Source organism: Brienomyrus brachyistius, chromosome 15, assembly GCF_023856365.1.
Source record: "Brienomyrus brachyistius isolate T26 chromosome 15, BBRACH_0.4, whole genome shotgun sequence".
Lineage (NCBI taxonomy): Eukaryota > Metazoa > Chordata > Actinopteri > Osteoglossiformes > Mormyridae > Brienomyrus > Brienomyrus brachyistius.
Window position 1 is genome coordinate 15,954,608 of NC_064547.1, and position 24,995 is coordinate 15,979,602.

The window sequence follows — 24,995 nt, forward strand, 5'->3', positions numbered from 1 at the left end:
GAACCGAAAAGGCCAGTTTTAATTATGTAAGTTTCTTTAACTTTGAACATGTTTACAGCATACAGAACTGAATCTTGGGCTTACCGATGTCTTTGGTTTTGATGGATAATGATGAATTTGATTTTAAGGTGCAGGATCCTTGAGTTACGCTTATGTTACTGTACTTTGTACAGGGCTTCAGTGAAATCTCCTTCTTGTTTCGGAATTCTTCGCTGTACTTGTCACCATCCTCGTCTTCAAATGTTACAGTACTTGACTGATCATTGTCTACCGTAACTGTGATGCCATATTGCGTCTCACTAACTGAGAAGTTTCCTGTATTACAGAAATAAAATTCATAAGTTTGAGGGACTCATGTCAAGTGGAAATACAGACCTGGTCATAAAAGAAATCAAAGCAATAATGATGTATAACAATCTAAAGTCTAAAATATGAAGAAATAAGATTGTAGAAACAGGATAAATAATTATGTTGGTGGAGTAAATACCAAACTTTTTGGAAAGAAATTTTACTCCTTTTATTTTAAAAGATCTTCTGAAATTAAATAAGAGTAACATATTTATCGTTCAGAGACCATGTTGAATTGGTCACATAACATCTGAAACTCACCACAGGGACGGTGTGTAGAGCCTGTTAGAGAAAAGAACACAATGAGAAGCCATTTGGGAACAAAAGAATGAAGGATAATAATTTACACAGAAATGCAGAAGGACCCATTAGAGAGAGAGGCATCCTCTGCAGAGATAACCCCAACCTATAGGACCCCCTTAGAGAGAGAGAGGCATCCTCTGCAGAGATAACCCCAACCTATAGGACCCCCTTAGAGAGAGAGAGGCATCCTCTGCAGAGATAACCCCAACCTATAGGACCCCTTAGAGAGAGAGGCATCCTCTGCAGAGATAACCCCAACCTATAGGACCCCCTTAGAGAGAAAGGCATCCTCTGCAGAGATAACCCCAACCTATAGGACCCCTTAGAGAGAGAGGCATCCTCTGCAGAGATAACCCCAACCTATAGGACCCCATTAGAGAGAGAGAGGCATCCTCTGCAGAGATAACCCCAACCTATAGGACCCCATTAGAGAGAGAGAGGCATCCCCTACAGAGATAACCCCAACCTATAGGACCCCCTTAGAGAGAGAGGCATCCTCTGCAGAGATAACCCCAACCTATAGGACCCCCTTAGAGAGAGAGGCATCCTCTGCAGAGATAACCCCAACCTATAGGACCCCCTTAGAGAGAGAGAGGCATCCTCTGCAGAGATAACCCCAACCTATAGGACCCCCTTAGAGAGAGAGGCATCCTCTGCAGAGATAACCCCAACCTATAGGACCCCCTTAGAGAAAGAGACATCCTCTGCAGAGATAACCCCAACCTATAGGACCCCCTTAGAGACAGAGACATCCTCTGCAGAGATAACCCCAACCTATAGGACCCCATTAGAGAGAGAGGCATCCTCTGCAGAGATAACCCCAACCTATAGGACCCCATTAGAGAGAGAGGCATCCTCTGCAGAGATAACCCCAACCTATAGGACCCCCTTAGAGAGAGAGGCATCCTCTGCAGAGATAACCCCAACCTATAGGACCCCCTTAGAGAGAGAGGCATCCTCTGCAGAGATAACCCCAACCTATAGGACCCCCTTAGAGAGAGAGGCATCCTCTGCAGAGATAACCCCAACCTATAGGACCCCCTTAGAGAGAGAGGCATCCTCTGCAGAGATAACCCCAACCTATAGGACCCCCTTAGAGAGAGAGGCATCCTCTGCAGATATAACCCCAACCTATAGGACCCCCTTAGAGAGAGAGGCATCCTCTGCAGAGAGAACCCCAACCTGTAGGACCCCCTTAGAGAGAGAGACATCCTCTGCAGATATAACCCCAACCTATAGGACCCCCTTAGAGACAGAGACATCCTCTGCAGAGATAACCCCAACCTATAGGACCCCCTTAGAGAGAGAGAGAGGCATCCTCTGCAGAGATAAGCCCAACCTATAGGACCCCCTTAGAGAGAGAGAGAGGCATCCTCTGCAGAGATAAGCCCAACCTATAGGACCCCCTTAGAGAGAGAGGCATCCTCTGCAGAGATAACCCCAACCTATAGGACCCCCTTAGAGAGAGAGGCATCCTCTGCAGGTATAACCCCAACCTATAGGACCCCCTTAGAGAGAGAGGCATCCTCTGCAGAGAGAACCCCAACCTGTAGGACCCCCTTAGAGAGAGAGACATCCTCTGCAGATATAACCCCAACCTATAGGACCCCCTTAGAGACAGAGACATCCTCTGCAGAGATAACCCCAACCTATAGGACCCCCTTAGAGAGAGAGAGAGGCATCCTCTGCAGAGATAAGCCCAACCTATAGGACCCCCTTAGAGAGAGAGAGAGGCATCCTCTGCAGAGATAACCCCAACCTATAGGACCCCCTTAGAGAGAGAGGCATCCTCTGCAGAGATAACCCCAACCTATAGGACCCCCTTAGAGAGAGAGGCATCCTCTGCAGAGATAAGCCCAACCTATAGGACCCCCTTAGAGAGAGAGGCATCCTCTGCAGAGATAACCCCAACCTATAGGACCCCCTTAGAGAGAGAGGCATCCTCTGCAGAGATAACCCCAACCTATAGGACCCCCTTAGAGAGAGAGGCATCCTCTGCAGATATAACCCCAACCTATAGGACCCCCTTAGAGAGAGAGGCATCCTATGCAGAGAGAACCCCAACCTGTAGGACCCCCTTAGAGAGAGAGACATCCTCTGCAGATATAACCCCAACCTATAGGACCCCCTTAGAGACAGAGACATCCTCTGCAGAGATAACCCCAACCTATAGGACCCCCTTAGAGAGAGAGGCGTCCTCTGCAGATATAACCCCAACCTATAGGACCCCCTTAGAGACAGAGACATCCTCTGCAGAGATAACCCCAACCTATAGGACCCCCTTAGAGAGAGAGAGAGGCATCCTCTGCAGAGATAAGCCCAACCTATAGGACCCCCTTAGAGAGAGAGAGAGGCATCCTCTGCAGAGATAACCCCAACCTATAGGACCCCCTTAGAGAGAGAGGCATCCTCTGCAGAGATAACCCCAACCTATAGGACCCCCTTAGAGAGAGAGGCATCCTCTGCAGATATAACCCCAACCTATAGGACCCCCTTAGAGAGAGAGGCATCCTCTGCAGAGAGAACCCCAACCTGTAGGACCCCCTTAGAGAGAGAGACATCCTCTGCAGATATAACCCCAACCTATAGGACCCCCTTAGAGACAGAGACATCCTCTGCAGAGATAACCCCAACCTATAGGACCCCCTTAGAGAGAGAGAGAGGCATCCTCTGCAGAGATAAGCCCAACCTATAGGACCCCCTTAGAGAGAGAGAGAGGCATCCTCTGCAGAGATAACCCCAACCTATAGGACCCCCTTAGAGAGAGAGGCATCCTCTGCAGAGATAACCCCAACCTATAGGACCCCCTTAGAGAGAGAGGCATCCTCTGCAGAGATAAGCCCAACCTATAGGACCCCCTTAGAGAGAGAGGCATCCTCTGCAGATATAACCCCAACCTATAGGACCCCCTTAGAGAGAGAGGCATCCTCTGCAGAGATAACCCCAACCTATAGGACCCCCTTAGAGAGAGAGGCATCCTCTGCAGAGATAAGCCCAACCTATAGGACCCCCTTAGAGAGAGAGAGAGGCATCCTCTGCAGAGATAACCCCAACCTATAGGACCCCCTTAGAGAGAGAGGCATCCTCTGCAGAGATAACCCCAACCTATAGGACCCCCTTAGAGAGAAAGAGGCATCCTCTGCAGAGATAACCCCAACCTATAGGACCCCCTTAGAGAGAGAGGCGTCCTCTGCAGAGATAACCCCAACCTATAGTCTGAGAAGTGACCACAAGGGTGCTGCTCTCTGCAGTGAGTGCGGGTGTGGAAGTGCTGCGTGCAAAGTCAGAGGTGCTTGTGCTTGAAGGGCTTGAAGGTTTAACAGAGGTTTTCCGTCCTGGAAATTAAGAAGATATATCAAATCTGATGCAAGTTTTTTAAAATAAATCCTATATGCAAAACAGATAGATATAAAAGTTGTCTCTGTCCAGCAGTAAGAAAAGTACTGGAGGCTGGAGAGGGAGAGGTGAGGGTATCTGATCCATATCTAAGAGTAACAGTGCTATTTATGAACTCCTGTATGCTCAAGTAAAGACTGACTTTCAGATGTACAGTCACTTCAATTGCATATGTGCTCTCTCCATAGAGTCCAGCAATATGTTACCATTTAGGTAGATTTGTGCAGGTGGCTGCAAGTCAGAATGCTGTTGTACATTTATTCACCAATAAGCAATTCAATGCTTTTGAGAAAGAGCAAAGTAGCATTGAAGAAGAGGCATGTTATTATTGCTTGTAGTGCAGTCTGGACAATTTGGTCAAAGTGCTATAAAAGAGACGTTATGCTTATCAGACTTTGTGCAATTATAATACAATTTGCCATATTGAAAAAAATACAAATACCAGATATGCAAATATCAGAGAACACGTGGTAAGTAGCATTCAATAATGCAGTGAAATGCATTAAATATTCAATAAATTTACCTTGAAAAGGGACACTGCTGACATCACCAGGTAAGGATGCGAGAGTGGATGCATGCGAGGATGTAGTCGTGGAGATGGCTGAGAGACCAAATCCAGTGCGTGCAGTGTGAGAAAGAGCAGGGGAGCATGGAAGAGAGATCACATTATTATCACTTATGGCACAATGTCAGTGTTATGGTTCACATTGAATTGCTGTAGTTTATTTAATCTTTGTTTATCAAGTCTGCATATTTCAGTTATGGAGCTGCTTTGGGGCTGAGATTTGGAACTGAAGGTACTAGAGTATAAGATGATCCTCTACACCGAAACCCCTAATATATATCAAATACTCCCTCACATTTGGTTAAAAATATAGTTCAGTAACACAGTGAGAGTTTACCTGGAGAAGTCACAATAATGACAGGTGAGGATGGGAGAGAGGATGCAGGTGAGGATGGAGTTGTGGAGATGGCTGAGCAACCAAATCCAGTGCGTGCAGTGTGAGACAGAGCAGGGGGTGTGGAAGAAAGAGCATGTTGTGATTGCCTTAGTACAGCCAGAGAATTATGGATGACAGTGCTATGAAATGGCTGTTATGTGGCTGAGATTTTGGACTGAAGATGCTAGAATGTTTCCTCATACTGAATACTCTCAATACCTGACTAACAACAATCTGGACATTTAATATAAAATATTGACCAATAATACAATGATACTTTACTTTGAGAATTGACCTTAGTCACATTATCGTTTAAGAATACCCAGGTGCGTGTGGGTAAGAATTCTGTTGTGGAGATGCCGTTCACTGAGAAACCAAATGCAGTGCATGCAGTGTGAGAAAGACAGAGCATTTTGTGATTCCTTTTGGCACAGTCTGAGGGTTTATGCTTGGGAATGTTAAAAAAACAGAATATTCAATAAATTTACCTTGAGAAGAGACACTACTGACATCACCAGCTAAGTATGTGAGAGTGGATGCATGCGAGGATGTAGTCGTGGAGATGGCTGAGAGACCAAATCCAGTGCGTGCAGTGTGAGAAAGACAGAGCATTTTGTGATTCCTTTTGGCACAGTCTGAGGGTTTATGCTTGGGAATGTTAAAAAAACAAAATATTCAATAAATTTACCTTGAGAAGGGACACTGCTGGCATCACCAGGTAAGGATGCGAGAGTGGATGCATGCGAGGATGTAGTCGTGGAGATGGCTGAGAGACCAAATCCAGTGCGTGCAGTGTGAGAAAGAGCAGGGGAGCATGGAAGAGAGATCACATTATTATCACTTATGGCACAATGTCAGTGTTATGGTTCACATTGAATTGCTGTAGTTTATTTAATCTTTGTTTATCAAGTCTGCATATTTCAGTTATGGAGCTGCTTTGGGGCTGAGATTTGGAACTGAAGGTACTAGAGTATAAGATGATCCTCTACACCGAAACCCCTAATATATATCAAATACTCCCTCACATTTGGTTAAAAATATAGTTCAGTAACACAGTGAGAGTTTACCTGGAGAAGTCACAATAATGACAGGTGAGGATGGGAGAGAGGATGCAGGTGAGGATGGAGTTGTGGAGATGGCTGAGCAACCAAATCCAGTGCGTGCAGTGTGAGACAGAGCAGGGGGTGTGGAAGAAAGAGCATGTTGTGATTGCCTTAGTACAGCCAGAGAATTATGGATGACAGTGCTATGAAATGGCTGTTATGTGGCTGAGATTTTGGACTGAAGATGCTAGAATGTTTCCTCATACTGAATACTCTCAATACCTGACTAACAACAATCTGGACATTTAATATAAAATATTGACCAATAATACAATGATACTTTACTTTGAGAATTGACCTTAGTCACATTATCGTTTAAGAATACCCAGGTGCGTGTGGGTAAGAATTCTGTTGTGGAGATGCCGTTCACTGAGAAACCAAATGCAGTGCATGCAGTGTGAGAAAGACAGAGCATTTTGTGATTCCTTTTGGCACAGTCTGAGGGTTTATGCTTGGGAATGTTAAAAAAACAGAATATTCAATAAATTTACCTTGAGAAGAGACACTACTGACATCACCAGCTAAGTATGTGAGAGTGGATGCATGCGAGGATGTAGTCGTGGAGATGGCTGAGAGACCAAATCCAGTGCGTGCAGTGTGAGAAAGACAGAGCATTTTGTGATTCCTTTTGGCACAGTCTGAGGGTTTATGCTTGGGAATGTTAAAAAAACAAAATATTCAATAAATTTACCTTGAGAAGGGACACTGCTGGCATCACCAGGTAAGGATGCGAGAGTGGATGCATGCGAGGATGTAGTCGTGGAGATGGCTGAGAGACCAAATCCAGTGCGTGCAGTGTGAGAAAGAGCAGGGGAGCATGGAAGAGAGATCACATTATTATCACTTATGGCACAATGTCAGTGTTATGGTTCACATTGAATTGCTGTAGTTTATTTAATCTTTGTTTATCAAGTCTGCATATTTCAGTTATGGAGCTGCTTTGGGGCTGAGATTTGGAACTGAAGGTACTAGAGTATAAGATGATCCTCTACACCGAAACCCCTAATATATATCAAATACTCCCTCACATTTGGTTAAAAATATAGTTCAGTAACACAGTGAGAGTTTACCTGGAGAAGTCACAATAATGACAGGTGAGGATGGGAGAGAGGATGCAGGTGAGGATGGAGTTGTGGAGATGGCTGAGCGACCAAATCCAGTGCGTGCAGTGTGAGACAGAGCAGGGGGTGTGGAAGAAAGAGCATGTTGTGATTGCCTTAGTACAGCCAGAGAATTATGGATGACAGTGCTATGAAATGGTTGTTATGTGGCTGAGATTTTGGACTGAAGATGCTAGAATGTTTCCTCATACTGAATACTCTCAATACCTGACTAACAACAATCTGGACATTTAATATAAAATATTGACCAATAATACAATGATACTTTACTTTGAGAATTGACCTTAGTCACATTGTCTTTTAAGAATACCCAGGTGCGTGTGGGTAAGAATTCTGTTGTGGAGATGCCGTTCACTGAGAAACCAAATGCAGTGCATGCAGTGTGAGAAAGACAGAGCATTTTGTGATTCCTTTTGGCACAGTCTGAGGTTTTATGCTTGGGAATGTTAAAAAAACAAAATATTCAATAAATTTACCTTGAGAAGGGACACTGCTGGCATCACCAGGTAAGGATGCGAGAGTGGATGCATGCGAGGATGTAGTCGTGGAGATGGCTGAGAGACCAAATGCAGTGCGTGCAGTGTGAGAAAGAGCAGGGGAGCATGGAAGAGAGATCACATTATTATCACTTATGGCACAATGTCAGTGTTATGGTTCACATTGAATTGCCGTAGTTGATTTAATCTTTGTTTATCAAGTCTGCATATTTCAGTTATGGAGCTACTTTGAGACTTGGAACTGAAGGTACTAGAGCATAAGATGATCCTCTACACCGAAACTAATATATGTGACCCATCACCACGGAATGAGTCTCATGGGTGCAGCTCTAAGTTACAAACAGACATAATTTGGTAGGTGGCAAAAGGGTCTTTTTAAAATATCATCCCTTTTTTAAAAAAAACAAGTTGCTAAATTGTCTGTAGGTGTAAATATTCATGCAAATATTTGTTGATAATAGTGGTTAGTAACTTTAGTTTCCCTAAATAGCATGACCAGGTTGCCTTAGCAGCAAGTTTGGGAAGCAGAGATCACTATTTCAAGACTTCTTCCTGATCCACAATTCCTGAGAACTTGATGTATAGCGTATAAATGAAGCATTTAATATTACAAAAATTCATGATGTTCCGTGCTATGTTTTTACAACAGTAAATTTAATGTGCAAATTCGCTGATGAGAAAAGTTATTATTCAAAACAGTTTGCCCTGATAGAATTGATGGTGCCCTGGGAAGATTGTATGGAAAAGGCTTTTGAGAGGAAGCAGGCCAAGTACCAGGCGCTTCTAGGGTGCTGCCAAAGACTGGGGTGGCGAGCACAGTGCCACCCAGTGGAAGGAGGCCGAAGCGGCTTTGCCAGCTCTTCTCTCTGCAGAGTCTACACCCTGCCAGGCATGAGTGAGCCACTCCGGACAGCCATCAGGACTGCGAGAGAGGCAGCAGGAAGAGCTTCCAGAAAGAGCTTCCAGGTGGCTCTGGATCACAAGGGGTGAGCCGTGGCTTAATGCTGCAGGGACAAAAGTCGGGGCTTGATCAACCCCGGCTGAGTCACCTGGGTGAGGCTGTACGATATCGTGGGACGTGAAACACCCTATGAACCCAAGAAACATCACTGATGACGCGTCCCAGTTCATCTGTAGGAAGTATCTTTCACCATGTAAAAATATAACAAGGCCTGTGGCTAATTTGATTGAAAGACAATATCACTGTCCAATGACTGCTTCCGTTGAGCAGTGCAATATTGCACGCATAAGCTTATTACCATGGAGATTGTGCTGTTTGTTTCACAGTTGCACTGGTGCAAAGACACCTACTGAAAAACATTGCCACCACTAGGTGGCTACATTAGCTAAAGCAAGCTAGGAATGATAGTATGGAAGACTAAAAGAATTTTTCTTTTCCCTGAGTATTTATAATTAGTTGGTACTTTATTGATCCCCTGTAGGGAAATTATCTTTACGCCTCCCTCAACTTGCTCTTTGTGGAGTAAGTTGACCACAAAGGGCTGCCAGCCGTCGCAGCGCCCAGGAAGCTGGGGGTTAAGGGTCTTGCTCAAGGACCCGCAGACATGCTGAGGCTGGGTTTGAACCTGCGACCTTCTGATTACAAGGACACAGGCTTAGCCCACTGAGCCACATGCTGCTTTATTGATAGGTGCCCATTGCCTGCTAGTTAGATGAGTTAGTTAGGTTCTTCTATACTGACCATGTTTACTGGAATAGTTAAAGGCTACAGAAAAATAGATTTCCATGTTGTAATGTTAACTGGCTAACTATGATTAGATTAGTTTCAATTTGATTGTCATTGCATATGCAGAGGGCCCTGTTGGTCCTGGCAGTCAATTTTGTTGTAAATACTGATGGCTTTTGGGGGGGCTTGGTGGTCAACTCTCACTGTATTTGCAGAGGGACTCGAGAGCCCTGGGGGTCCAACTCGTGCTATTTAGTTTGCACTGTAAATGTGGCCTCTGATGCTCCGAGGCCCCCTCCAGTCTGAAACCCCAGTGCACTGGCCCCACTGGCCTGGACCAATAATCCGGCCTTGTGTACAGCCTCCTCATTTAGCAGGCCATTGCACTCAGATTGCACTGTAAATGTGGCCTCTGATGCTCCGAGGCCCCCTCCAGTCTGAGGCCCCAGTGCACTGGCCCCACTGGCCTGGGCCAATAATCCGGCCTTGTGTACAGCCTCCTCATTTAGCACGCCATTGCACTCAGATTGCACTGTAAATGTGGCCTCTGATGCTCCGAGGCCCCCTCCAGTCTGAAACCCCAGTGCACTGGCCCCACTGGCCTGGGCCAATAATCCAGCCTTGTGTTCAGCCTCCTCATTTAGCACGCCATTGCACTCAGATTGCACTGTAAATGTGGCCTCTGATGCTCCGAGGCCCCCTCCAGTCTGAAACCCCAGTGCGCTGGCCCCACTGGCCTGGGCCAATAATCCAGTCTTGTGTTCAGCCTCCTCATTTAGCACGCCATTGCACTCAGATTGCACTGTAAATGTGGCCTCTGATGCTCCCAGGCCCCTTCCAGTCTGAAACCCCAGTGCACTGGCCCCACTGGCCTGGGCCAATAATCCAGCCTTGTGTTCAGCCTCCTCATTTAGCACGCCATTGCACTCAGATTGCACTGTAAATGTGGCCTCTGATGCTCCGAGGCCCCCTCCAGTCTGAGGCCCCAGTGCACTGGCCCCACTGGCCTGGGCCAATAATCCGGCCTTGTGTACAGCCTCCTCATTTAGCACGCCATTGCACTCAGATTGCACTGTAAATGTGGCCTCTGATGCTCCCAGGCCCCCTCCAGTCTGAAACCCCAGTGCACTGGCCCCACTGGCCTGGACCAATAATCCGGCCTTGTGTACAGCCTCCTCATTTAGCACGCCATTGCACTCAGATTGCACTGTAAATGTGGCCTCTGATGCTCCGAGGCCCCCTCCAGTCTGAAACCCCAGTGCACTGGCCCCACTGGCCTGGGCCAATAATCCAGCCTTGTGTTCAGCCTCCTCATTTAGCACGCCATTGCACTCAGATTGCACTGTAAATGTGGCCTCTGATGCTCCGAGGCCCCCTCCAGTCTGAAACCCCAGTGCACTGGCCCCACTGGCCTGGACCAATAATCCGGCCTTGTGTACAGCCTCCTCATTTAGCACGCCATTGCACTCAGATTGCACTGTAAATGTGGCCTCTGATGCTCCGAGGCCCCCTCCAGTCTGAAACCCCAGTGCACTGGCCCCACTGGCCTGGGCCAATAATCCGGCCTTGTGTACAGCCTCCTCATTTAGCACGCCATTGCACTCAGATTGCACTGTAAATGACTTGGGACTTACTTGCCATATCCCCCATCATTTCTGTTTACTGTGCACCAGGACATGAGGAAACACATTTTGTTCCTTTACGTTGCACAGTCTGTTGTTGTAGAGGAATAACAATCAATCATTTGAAACTGAAACTGAATTGAATTATATGTACCTGATTTTTCTGCATGGGAAATACACAAAGTCCAAAGGCATTCAAAAGCCTTGACGCTTGGTCCTACTTCAAGGCAGGATTTGTTGGCGAACAATGATGAGGACACAACAGCCAATCGCACAATAGTTCTTTCCCATTTTGGATGAATTTTCCCGACATCCAAGCTGAACGCTAACCCTGCCACTCAGTTTCTTTCCACTCACTGGTTGTAACTGCAGTGACTTCCACCTGCTGTGATGTCATGTGCATATTGTTTGATTATCAAAAAGCAGCACCTAAATAGGAATACTTCAAAGTCATATTTTGGAAAAAAAAAAAACAAAATGATGATGATTTTAAGTACTTAAAGGAAGCAAGTCAGTTGCAAATTTTTTGATCATCATACTGTCAGCTCTGCATAAGTTTTAAAATGGACAAATGTCTGTGAAAGTGTGTTTCTGAAGGAGCAGTGACTGGTGTCAGGATGTGGTTTTGCGCTGATCTTAATGGGAAGCCTGCTAGCTGCACTGCACGCTTTCTGCAAGGCGAAGCTGCCTAGATGAAGGCGGCCGCAGCGGAAAGCTGCACTGTGGAGGAATGAGGAACTGCGTTCTGTGTTTACCACTTCGACAGTTTACACTTTAGATATTTTTGATCAAAATGAAACATTCATAGAATTTTGTATGTGGATCTGTTTTTAACAGCTGTGTGGTTTTTCATGTGAGCAAATTTGAAATACTGACAAATATCCTCTGTAAAAGTATATATCAAATAACAGTCCGTTGACCATCCTTGCAATCTAATTTTAACCTTCCTTCAGGTCATTGCTATGGCTTCACAACATTTAGAATGTATTACATACAAAATGCAACATTATTCGTTGGCTACCAATTGCTGTACTACCATTTGATATTTACGACTCAAAAGTATGGTGGAGTACCGAAACCTGGTTCCTGGTTCCTGTGCCGGTCCATATTGCAATGCAGATTTCAGTGCCTCATTTTGGTGCCACTTCAATGCCTGAGCTGTCATTTGAAATATTTGCTGTCTGGTGCTCAAGCAAGAGAAGCCGACCGCTCTGATGAGAGCAGATATACTCCACAAACTAGTAGCTACCTTAAACATGGTTAAAATGCCTAAAGCTAAATGGTCTGAGGTGCGGCTGTATTACATTCGGAAGGATTCCAACACAGGGCTGTTGTTATGTAACTTTAAGTGTTTTGTATTCATTTATATTATCCTTGTGTGCAAACTTGGGGTCTGCTGGGGTCACAAGGGAGACAGTTAAAAGATGTATTCTTGAAATTCTTGCACATTTTCAACGGATTTATTTAACATTGTGATTGAAATTATTCTTTTTGCTTTTTTGATTGACTGCAATAAAATATCCATCCATCCGTTTTCCAAACCGCTTATCCTACTGGGTCGCAGGGGGTCCGGAGCCTATCCCAGAAGCAATGGGCACAAGGCAGGCAACAACCCAGGATGGGGGGGCAGCCGATCACAGGGCACACTCACACACCATTCACTCACACATGCACTCCTACGGGCAATTTAGTAACTCCAATTAGCCTCAGCATGTTTTTGGACTGTGGGGGGGGGGAAACTGGAGTACCTGGAGGAAACCCCATGACGACATGGAGAGAACATGCAAACTCCATATACACGTGACCCAGGCGGAGACTCAAACCCGGGCCTCAGAGGTGTGAGGCAACAGTGCTAACCACTGCCCCACCATGCCACCCTGCAATAAAATATTTTCATTGTAAATGCCTCAGCAAAAAAATTAACTGTTCATAGAGAGAAAGACAAAAAAATTAATGCCACTGGTGTATTTTTTTCTTTTTAATGTGATCTTTCATTTGTTTGTTTAATCTGTAAACTTGGATTGTTCTGAATTCTAAGATGTCTTGGGAGTTATAAGTTCAAATTTCTGTATGAATAATTCGTCATAATACATCTGAATAAAAACGGTCAATTTAAGACTGTTTTTCAATAAATATGAACCTGGTTCGGCCCTCGAATTTAACTTTGCCTCCGCCTCCGTTGAGTTTGGTACCCCTGACCTACACGTGTGTTTGCTTTACTGCCCCTTTAAATAGTTCGCAGGACCTCATTCTGAATGACCTTGTCCCCTCCTGCTCCATGTACGTCAGAGAGCGACCCCGACTCCCCCGCGTCCGCGAGCTCCTCGGGCACGGCGACCGGAGCGAGCGCTGACGGTCTCGCAGCCCCCGCTTGCAGTTTAGCGTAAGTGTAACCCGGGCTGCAACACAAATGTATTTTTCGGGTTATTTCATTAGTCAGAATTATTTAGAATGTCAAAGTAAACAAAGCAAAATCAGACGTTTGCTGCTACTTACTCCCTTTCAGGGTCCCTAAACTGCAAGGTGTGAACGGGGCATTATCTAGTGGTAGGTTTTGCAATGTTTTCCCAGTTTAGCTTGTTGTATGTATAATGAATAATAATGCATCTTGATCACTGGACCCTTACAGCGGTACAAACGCCGATGCCAGTATGTTTTGAGAAATGGGTGTTTTGCTATACATGTAAATAGCTTGGCAGCATTACGAACCTTTATGCAACATTATTATTTGTACAGTATTTCGATAGGAAAATATGTTTAAAATAATAAAATATTTAAAATGAACAAAAAGTATTATAGATTTATAATGTTAAAATTTAAAAACGGTAAAAAGTTAAGTTCACACTTAAGTGTGCTCTACCTGCGCAGCCTACGTAACAAACGTGAGTTCAGCCTCTCCTTTGGCTCGTGGTAATGTCATGTTCGCCCTCAGCATCAATAAAATGTTTGGCATATTTTTAAAAAGATTTATATTAACTATTGCAATGTAATATTAAAACCGACATGATTTATTAGCTTATTGATGTGCATTTAGCTTGATATATATTTTAAACTAGATCGTTAATGGGGGGCGACAGACTGGTTTCCGCCTGGTTTCCATGTGTGTGGAGTTTGCATGTCCTCCCCGTGTCGTCGTGGGGTTTCCTCCGGGTACTCCGGTTTCCCCCCACAGTCCAAAAACATGCTGAGGCTGATTGACGTTACCAAATTGCACATCGGTGTGTATGTGTGAGTGAAAGGAGTGTGACTGTGCCCTGCGATTGATCGGTGCCCCATCTTGGGTTGTTCCGTGCCTTGTGCCTGTAGCCTTCGGGATAGGCTCCGACACGCCCCCGACCCCGACCCCGAACAGTATAAGCATTTTCAGAAAATGGATGGATGAATATTTACGATTGTATAGGGATATATCACAGGTATTTTATATTGTTATGTTTAATTCATATTTAAGATGTTTTTTTTTACTATTTCAAGCGATGTGTTGAGTTTAGCAGGAAAAATTTTAAAGGGAGCAATACAGTAGAGAAATACAGTCTGAATACCATATAGTGCTGTGTAATGTCTGGATAAAAAAATTCTCGCCCAAGCTTAATGCTATTAAACATTTTGGTTATACAAGATCCAAGCTATCATTTTTTTTTTTTGAGAAATAGTTTGTTGCTAACAGAATAAGCCATTCGTTAGGTCAGCTGGTAAGCCCAAACGCCAGTCTACATGTTTGCACATATATATATACATACACACACAACATATGGACACAAGTATTGGGAGACCTAGCCAGCACACATACTGGAACTTTCACACCCCATTCCAAATCCATACGCATCAATATATAGTCGGTTCCCCCCTTGCAGCTTGGCGACCCGGCTGTTACTTACGTGGCCTGCCGCTCTGTGGAAGAATTTCTGTTGTTCCTAAGCTATTCCACTTTGCAAAAACACCACTTACAATTGAACATGGAATATTTAGCAGAGAGAAAAAAATTAGGAACTAACTTATTGCAAAGGTGTCATTCTGTCGCAATATCACGCTAGAATTCACTAAGCTCTTCCGGACGGCCCACACTTTCACAGATGTGTGTAACCCTGACTGCATGGCTTGGTGCTGGATTTTATACACGTATGGCAATGATTCTGAATGAATTACCAGAATTCAGTGATTAAGCGGCGTGTCCCAATACTTTTGTCCATATATATGGTTGTGAATAAAAAAAAAATCAACAAATGAATCGCACAGTTTTCTGTGATTAATCCCACCTAAGATTAGGTTTTACAACTATAAATATTTACACTTTTAACCCCTAAATTAATGTACAGTTAACGCAAAGGGGAGTACATGGGTTATTCTCACAGTTATTACCAGAACACATCAGTTTTCTTTTATTTTAAAAATGAGTGTGAAGACATACTCATTACAACTTAATTATTTTAAATGTCAAATTTGCCTCTGGGTTAATGAATCAGTGTTATAATATCACCATTTATTTCTGTGATGAACAAAGTTATTCCATCAAATCCAAGACTAGAATTACGGAGATGCGAAAAGATCGAGCGAAAATATACATCTTATACAGATAGATTGTAACTTAAATAAAATGGAAAAATTTAAAAACATTTTATCTGGTTTTGTGTTTTTTGATTTTTCATTAATGGGGAAAATTTGGCATTTCAAGTAATCCAATCAGCCTAACAAATCGCATAAGAAGTTAAGGCATTAAGGTAATGTCAATTGCTTTGCACAAAAAAGAATACTGTATTTCATCATAACTTTTTGATAAATTCTCAAGCTCCTAAGAATGACCCATATTTTAATACTTCTTCGGTGGTTAAGATAATAGAAGGCATTGTATTATAAGGAGAGATATTAAATGGTCATTGTTTCTAATTGCAAACCTCGGCAGGTAATGACATAATACCAGATGTACAGGCAGATCGACACTCTGTTTTATTGTGACCATGTGGTCGTGCGGAATCCAAAGCTTATTTGGCAAAGAGGTCCAAGAGCTGTGACCTGACAGCCACTGAAGGTCCATTTAATAACGTGAACGATCTTAAGATTCTTAGAATAAGTCGGGCTGCCACCATTGATGTGTGAAAAACCGGAACACTGACATATTTTGTTTGGGGGGGGGGGGGGGGACACACACACTATATTTGCAATCAAAATAGTTGTAGGATTCCCTATTGCCTCTCCTATCTATATCTGTCCTGATGCAGTTGCACTGGACCTGGACTAGGTCTTCTAGCCCATTCTATGTCACATACAGATAAAAAGTAAAGATATACTGTCTAATTATAATCTGTTATAAAACCTGACCCTAATATGTCCAAAGATCTCCTCCTTTTAGCAGCAGAAGCATCCTTGGGGGGCCCTTAGGCCCAGGAAGCACAGGCTGCGTGTCGTTTGCGTCGTAGCTGCAAAAAGGAACTGCATTGTAAAGTGCATTGTAAAGTGCATTGTAAAGTGCATTGTAAAGTGCATTGTAAAGTGCATTGTAAAGTGCATTGTAAACTGCATTGTAAAGTGCATTGTAAAGTGCATTGTAAAGTGCATTGTAAAAAGTGGCGGAGGAATTTCTGGCAAACTTCCAGGTCATGGGGAAGATAAATAGTTCCAAATATTGTCATTAATGGTATAGAATCACATTCATTTCTATTGCAATATTTTTGGGTTTTGCGATACCTGTTCATAAGACCTCATTTTGCTACTTAATGTATTTCTGTCGTGCGACAGATTAAACAGACATGACAAATAAATTCTGATGCTTGTTTGTAAATGCCAAGCATATGTCGTCATTTAAGTGTTTTAACAATTTGTAGTGCGTTGACATTAGCGGTATGATTTCTCAGTATCATTCGCACATGATTTCGTGACAAAATGCAGTCTGGAAACCAGAGAGACTTGTTAGCGATTCCTGCTGGTGAAAGGTCTTGTAGGGTGTGACCCCACTGTTGCTGATCAATCGAGCAGCGTGTACAAGACAAGCTATATAGTGTGAGCAGTAGGGCGATCTGATGATTTAGAAGTGTCACTGCACTTGTGAAAAATAGCCACACATTTGCAGTAAGCTTATTTTCATTTTGGTATGACCGGGTAATTTAACACCTTCCTTAGGAGCCAGACTTGGCTAGTTAGACTCATTTGTTGTAAGTACAATACCCGCCTGTTATCTATGAGACAATGCAAATTCTTTTTTTCTAAAAAAAAATGCCTCCAAATTAAGTTGAACAAACAGACAATTCCTTCCCACACATACTTTTGCCTTCTAATAGACAGCAGGTACAGTAGTATTATAATGAAGTATGCCAGGCTATGATTTTGAGATGCTGCAGTAGTCATTCCTTATGCTGATTTACCAGCAGAGAATGACACAGAGTGAAAAAATGGTCAATGTATTGTTGCACAAAAGTTGTCTCCATGAAATTCTCTGTTTAAAAAATCTTTTTAAAAATCAGTTACTGTTTTTCTTTTGATTGAACAGTGACCACCTGAAAAGAGCAACTTGACAGTAGAACTTAAACCCAACTTTTATACAAAAGCAAGTCATGACTTGTAATGTGAAACACAAGCTAAACACCAATGATTGGCATGTTAATCTATTAATTAATTGCAATTAATGTCACTATGGAAGGTCACACACAGTTGATCCGGCAATTTCTGACAGTTTTACTCTGCCCCGTAATGCAGCCTGTAGTAGGAATTTTTGGAAATTAATGGCCAAAATTGTGGAAACACTTCCAGTTTTTAGAGATTGCAGAACTATTGCTTAAGTTGAATTGTCCAATTATAGAATCGTACACTGTATGATTTCACAAAGACCTTACATTGCACTATTAAATAAGTAACTGTATTAGTTTATCATTGTCATAAAATCATGACCCTTTGTTATTAAAGTTAAAACAATTAATTTATGCAGTAATTAGCCATTTTTGGTATACTTATCATGCATATATTTTAAGCAAATTCATGTATCAGTTTAATCCATTGCATTAAACGAATTACACAAAACATAATTATTTGCATTCCAAGAACTTTAAACAGATTCTTCCAGTTACATGCAGTATCAACATTATACCTTGACAATACCCTTAAAACTTACATTTTCCCAAGACGACAAAAGCCAACAGGATCACTAATCCAAGAAGACCAGCCATGTCCAAGAAAGTACAGCAGAAAGATTTCACACCCTGTGTCTTGGTGATGATTACAAAATGACACATTTTTCCTGACTTGTAATATATAGTTACTCATTTATATGTATATGTATATATACATATACAGCCTTTGGTGGCCCTTGCTCCACCTACTAACCCTAATAAGGAGACCAGTCCTCATACTCATAAGGAGGAACCTATTTTGTAATATAAGCAAGACATGCCTTGCAAAGTACTAAATTCAAGAAGATAAATATGGGGGGGGGGGGGGATTGGACTCTATTGTACACAAGCTAAACATCTGCTACACACACTACTCACCTTGGATCACTAGCATTAATAATGTTTCAAAATATGCATAAAGATAGCAACTAACCAAAAGAGAACACACAATAACATATCACAGGTTCAAACTAGCTACAAATATGAGTTTGTATGTCATTTGGCTGGAACTACCCCACGAGAAGGCAACTGAACAATCAGAAAATAAAAATCAATTACACAAATAATTATCTTTACCACAGATGCAGAATAATTTCTTTGCAGATAAGTCACCATAACAGGTGAAGCTCATGTGTTCGGTTGTAAGGGATCACGAACAGAAGACGGCAAAAGAATAGTTTAATATGGCAGGCAGAATCAATGCTGTTAACCTTTTTAACCAGTCATTTGCAGGTGTGTGTGCCGAACCAAGCAGCCTTTGTGGACAGCATTTGTTGTATTGTGTGTGTTGTGTATGTGACTATATATGACCAAATCACGGCCGACACGGAGTACATTTGCATGACTTCGAGTATGTTATTGCTTTCATACAACAGTTCGAGTTATTTTTAAGTTATCAGTAATAAGATCCGGCATATTTTGTTCATTTATACATTTATGGGCATTTGCAAAAAAACAGTTCCCGTAACGGACATCCACTTCTGCATACTTGGAAAATTCAGTTCATAACCGATGTAGTTTTGCGTGATATCACTAGTTCCAGCAGTGGAAAGCGCTGGCCAGATTATTAGCGGAATAACTTTGCAATGTAAATTAAAATATTGTGGTGCTCGAGGGGCATGAGGCAGACAGAAAAGTTTAGTTATTCGCACACACTTTTATTGCGTGATTATTATAAGGACAGCAGTGAAGCAATGAACAGGAATAAAGAATAAACTCAAACACACAGACAGGAAGCCTAGAAGGAGACAAAAAATGATGTTGTGGACGGGACACGGGAGCCCAGTGAACACAATTTGTACTTAGTCCTCTTCATTCGTATGTCTGAAAGTTCGTAAGTTGAATCTTCGTACAGTAAGTAGAGGAGCGTCTGTATATACGTTGCAATTTGTGCAAGACAGGAACCAACCACACATTGCAGGATGTGCACTCACACATACAGTCAATTTTGGCAGTCCAGTTCACTTAAGTTTGATGTTTTTGGACAATGTAAGGAAAATGGCAGATCCACCAAAAAGGCATGCACACAGTCAACATGCGGGCTCCACGTACACAAAGCACCAGTGTTTGGGAACAGCAATACCCAGTGTGCCACTGTACTGCTAGGCTTGCATGATGTGCAGTGTTAATATCGACATGGCATTTCATGTACATTCAATCATCACATTGCAAGGGCCACAATAGTCTGCTGGGTTCAAACCATCAATATTATGCAATAAAACATTTTTACTTAGTCATAAGAAACCTATTTTGACAAGCTCATCAATTTTAATGATGGTTCCGTTTTTTTAGAAATTCAGACTAAATTTCCCACAACCGCTTCTGCATAAGCGTTGCATGCTATCTGAGTCAAACCATATCATCTTCATCTTTGCTATTGGACTGATTTGTAAAGTGCGCGGCAAAGAGGAGAAAAGCGAAGAAGATCTGGTCACGAAAACCATGTGGCTACTGTAGTATGGAAACACGGTGACAATATTCGGCAAAAGCAAGTGATTTGTCAGCCTGCTTTGTATCTGTTGCCGCAACTACCGACAACACGAATAACTTTGACAGACTAATTTGGTAGATAAGTTCTCCATTTAGCTGTATAGTTCATCTTCAATTCCTATACATTGCGTTGTGATTCTTTTTATAGTATCCTTCAGCCCTACATAAAACACAAAGTAATTAATTTAATTGGTTATTATGTACAGTATTTTGCAAAATGATACGGTTAAGTGATGGGGCTATCCTTTGTTTTTACAGCGATTATTTTGACACGCACGAATCATAAGTACATTTTATGTAAGTCAAAGTGATGACAAAGACAGGCTAGGCTACTTCCGGAGGCTGGCTAACCTTGCATTATTAGGTGAGTCCTTCAAATATGAATGTTTTCCTTAAGATGTTTTTGCATTTACTAAAATTTTCCTTCTCAATTACTTGGCAAAATGCAGTCATCAACACGACTGCATTTTGTCAAGTAATTGAGAAGGAAAATTTTTAGTAAATTCGAGTGATAAATATCAAATGATTGAATCACATGGTAGTACAGCAATTGGTAACCAATAAATAATGCATTATTTTTCTGTATGAAATATATTCTGAATTTTCCAAAGATTTACATACAAAATTCTAAGAATGATTCAGAGAAATATAGTCAACAGACTTTTTATATACGTGTATTTTTACAGAGGATATTTGTTGTCAGTATTTGAAATTTGCTCACATGGAAAAACCACACAGCTGTTAAAAACAGATTCACAAAATTCTAAAACCGTTTTAGGAAAATTTTTTGATCAAAAATATCTAAAGTGTAAACTGTCCTAACAGTAAATCCAGAACGCACTTCCTCATTTCCTCCACAGTGCAGCTTTCCGCAGCTGAGCCTTGCCTTGCAGAAAGCGTGCAGTGCAGCTAGCAGGCCTCCCATTAAGATCAGTGCAAAACCACATCCTGACACCAGTCACTGCTCCTTCAGAAACACACTTTCACAGACAGTTGTCCACTTACAAACTTATGCGGCACTGGAAATATGTATACGTGGGAGGCGGCTGTCTTCGCTATTACATAAAAATGATCAAAAACTTTATAATTGACTAGGTTACTTTCAATACTTAGTAAGCATTTTTTTCTGAAATATGAATTTGAAGTGTTCCTATTTTGGTGATGATTTTTTAAAAATAAAACAGTACAGACAGCTGCTATTTAATTTGACACATTTTGACAGCTTAGAGTGGTTGGTTACATTGGAATTAAACGCTGTGTGCACCTTAGCTTGTAACCCTTCCAGATTTAGTACATATAAATATACAGATACATATACAAATTTTCTTCATATTTTGAGCTGCTGGACAGGCACAAACAGCCTGCTCAATGCCCTGGTATGTTAACAAGATCAGGTTGGGTCTTGAAACAGGATGGTACAAATCAGGCACCATCGTAAAATGTGCCGTAAAGTTTAATGCTGTGCATTTGCAGACGTACGGGGTACAAGTCGGGCAGTCAGATATTTCATAAAACAAAGATATCCGAAAAGTTTGTCGGGCCAATATGCAGTGTGTTTGTGTGCATATAATATATATATAGAGCCCTCAAACTCTCTGAAAAGGAAAAAATCTCGCACTGCGGATGCGTAAATAGGAATGGTGTAACAGTTCTGAAACCAAGACTGAATCCACAATACAAACGTTCATGATCAAGACAAAACCGCAGCCCCCCCATCCAACTCCAACCCGCTGCCATCGCTGCAGGTGCAGCCTGTTCAGCTCTGTCACAAAACTCACTTTTCACAAAACACTTATAAATCACAAAATTATTCATCTATTTAAAGTTATTGCAAGCTCTAGTCCCACAATATATTTTGTAAATATTAAACATTACACCTATTTTGTCTTCCAACTGCGTGTGTCGTATGACTATTATGGTCAAATCATGTTCGAGTGATCATGCCCGCAGAAAAAACTATCTGAATTTCATTAGCTAAAGACAGACAACAACCGTGAGATCGCAGACCCCCCAGCCACATTAAAGTCAGTAGTGTAGGAACATTTGGGTGTGAAGCATAGAGGTAGCAATCATATCACAGACAAAACACATACAATTTGTCGTGTTTCAAAAGATGTCAGCCAACAAGGGCTTATCAAAAGACATCCTCTGGACTTTTATCTCAGCAGCACAGGAAAGATTAACAAAAGTCTGAAATTTTTCTCCGGTTTTTACCTCACCCAGCAAAAAAAAAAGCATTAACTGAACTGTGGCTCAAAAATTGAAGTCAGAACTGAACCATGACCTCAGTGAGAATTGTTACACCCCTAATAAACAGAAAAGCAATCGGGTCAATTAGTTACAGTTTGGCAAAGGAAATGGCTGTTGAATCATAATGATGGGAGTTCCGTTCCATCAACATGTCTTAAATGAATCCCAGCTGAGTCACCATGGTAACTTACACAAGTGAAAAAGTCTGCGCCGAACCAGGTTAACTGTCTCTCTTAGTTGAGCGTTGTCTCAAAGAATATGTGGCAACGCATATGTCCGATATGTGGGAATGCATTACAAAATGTATTGATAAAGAGTATTGATAAAATTGTACCTCAATGTGTTATTCTAGGGTGACATGGTGGTGTTGTCACCAACCCTTGGGATCAAGGTTCAAGTTAAATATATTTGGTACAAATTATACAAAAGGCAAACATCCATATACTTCCGTGGAAAACAGTGGCATATTTAATCATGCAGAAAATCCACATTTCCAATTCCAGTTCATGAACAACGTTGATCAAGTTGATTGTTTAAACTATTAAACATAAATAGTTCATTAGTACAATATTTAGCATTTGTGTTTGATTTTGTTGTTGTATATTGTAATTTATGCACAATTATCTATCATTTATCATGAATAAGTAAGAAAATTGACCTTAGGCATAAATTTCTTTCATGTTTTTAAATAATTCATGTCAGTATCAATGATTATCACAAATCAATGTTTCTTTTTAGTTTAAAGGCTGTTTTTGCTCTTGAGTGAAAGCGAACATATGCAGGACAAAATCATTCACAATACAAAAGGAATTACTACTGAAGCACAAACTAAAATAAAAGTTTATATAGAAAGGTTATATAGAAAATAGGTTGGTAACGCTTTTACTTCAGGCCATGTTTTTAGTAATTTATAAACACATTCATAATGCACTATAATGCATTCATAAAGCATTATAAACATGGCATAACTAGATATGTTTATTATGTATTATGACTGCCTTGTGAAGCTTTCATCTATAATGTACTACAGATACCATTATAATGCAGTACCAAGCATCCTTAATGCTTATTCTAACCACTATATTGCTATGTGTCCCTCTGCTGGCCAGCTTTGGTAACACTGCTGCCCTCCCCCAAGGTGCCACCATGTCCACAGAGTCCGCTCCTGTGGCTTGGCTGTACTTCATTGTCCTGGGCAGGGAGGTGCTCTCTATTGTGTCATAGAGGAACTGGTACTGGTCCTGATGGAGGGAATATTCGAGAGAGTAAAGCAGCCAGAAATCATTGGGTAACCAAAGGGAAACTATGCAAACTTACTTTCTCAGTTAGTGATTACTTAAGCACTACTGCACTGAAGGGGCTGCTGTCCCCGACTGACCCCCTCCTTCTTTGGTATTTTCCCCCAGTGTTCTCTCAATGTTCTCTAATGACATCATTTGGCTTCCCGTGATGTAAGACCGGACGATAGTCTTTCTTTCGAAATCACTGACTCACCAAGCTCATTATCACTCCCTGCCTCTCCTTCCGCAGTGTTTTGTTGTAGCATTTAGTATTATATTATGTAGTTATATTGACTATTGTTGTCATTATATTAATGGGATGGTAACTGACAACACAATAATAAGAACAGGAAAAGTGTATATTGAAAAATCAGCAATTTTTGCATGAAATTCTGTAAAATAATTCAGGTCTAATGCAATTATAGTTATGCTTGACCCACGTAGAGTTACTGAGCTTTTTGAAGAAAATGACAAAATCACTCACTTGCAGTGGACCACAATAGGCACATTCCTGTCAGGTCTGATTTTGTCATACTCAGTCTTATACTTGACACTTTGCATCATTTCCACCAAGTCCTGTGGATTTTCCGGAATGTTCTTTTCTGTCCATTGCTGGAATTGGTACTGATATACCTTGCAAGTCTCCTTCATCTGCAAATACACAGTTGTTTAGTTAAGCACATCCTCTTTTTAAGCACGAGCCAAAAATCAGCCAAATGTTGACTTATGTTCACAGTGCAGATGTAATCGCGCTGTGGTATCAGTTGGTCAAGGTTGAACGTGGAACCCTCTTTTAATAATAATAATTAAAAAAAATCTATTCTGCTGTCAACTATACAATGTCTTATCAAACAACATTTATTATATTTACTTTTCATATTAGGGTAGAATTTCAGATAATTTTAGAATTTTAATTCATATTCACTTTAAATATAAATGTATGATCATCAGAGTTTTTATTTATGGTTTAGTTCCAATTTGAAGCCATATTTATTTACCTTTGCTTGTATCTCTGCAGGTGTAATCAGGCGTGGCGTTACTGCAGTTCTCCGGTCGATTTGCCCATTCTATTTTTGGTGGCCAGGTTCCAGAGTACTTCAGTGAGTAGGTATCCTTAACTAGAAACAAAGATGTAAAAAGTTAAATATGTCAGGAACTAGATGGATTATGTCAGCTTTCATTCATAGCATTAGTGTATCACAGTAGGCAGTTTGCACTGTTTCTAAGAACGATGGCCATTTTAGGTGGGAATCTGACTAATACTGAATGAAATTTTTATCATAGCAAATCTAAAATATGAAGAAATAAGCTTTAAGAAACAGGGTAAAATAATTATGCTGGTGGACTAAATACCATATTTTTTG

General features: G+C 41.6%; 1 protein-coding gene and 1 long non-coding RNA gene across 8 annotated transcripts in view; both read right to left on the bottom strand.

The window, feature by feature from the left end:
* Window positions 1–18,304, bottom strand: part of LOC125709375 (receptor-type tyrosine-protein phosphatase C-like) — a 36,253-nt gene extending 17,949 nt beyond the window's left edge. Inside the window, exons 1-7 of one of the 7 annotated variants that reach the window (XM_048977750.1) lie at window positions 18,115–18,304; window positions 7,689–7,766; window positions 6,783–6,860; window positions 5,677–5,754; window positions 4,571–4,648; window positions 610–630; window positions 85–315 (exon numbers count right to left, since the gene is read on the bottom strand). In XM_048977750.1, coding sequence (XP_048833707.1) covers window positions 85–315; window positions 610–630; window positions 4,571–4,648; window positions 5,677–5,754; window positions 6,783–6,860; window positions 7,689–7,766; window positions 18,115–18,235 — 685 coding nt within the window. In that variant the 5' untranslated portion in view covers window positions 18,236–18,304. The remainder of the gene's footprint in view (window positions 1–84; window positions 316–609; window positions 631–4,570; window positions 4,649–5,676; window positions 5,755–6,782; window positions 6,861–7,688; window positions 7,767–18,114) is intronic. The other 6 variants (XM_048977752.1, XM_048977751.1, XM_048977753.1 and 3 more) reach the window with 6 other exon arrangements.
* A 4,635-nt stretch (window positions 18,305–22,939) lies between these two features.
* On the bottom strand, window positions 22,940–24,732 carry LOC125709377 (uncharacterized). Its single transcript, XR_007382688.1, has 3 exons — window positions 24,630–24,732; window positions 24,116–24,282; window positions 22,940–23,592 (listed from the first exon to the last, which is right to left on the bottom strand). It is a non-coding gene; the product is annotated as an uncharacterized LOC125709377 (long non-coding RNA).
* Window positions 24,733–24,995: the final 263 nt, after the last annotated feature.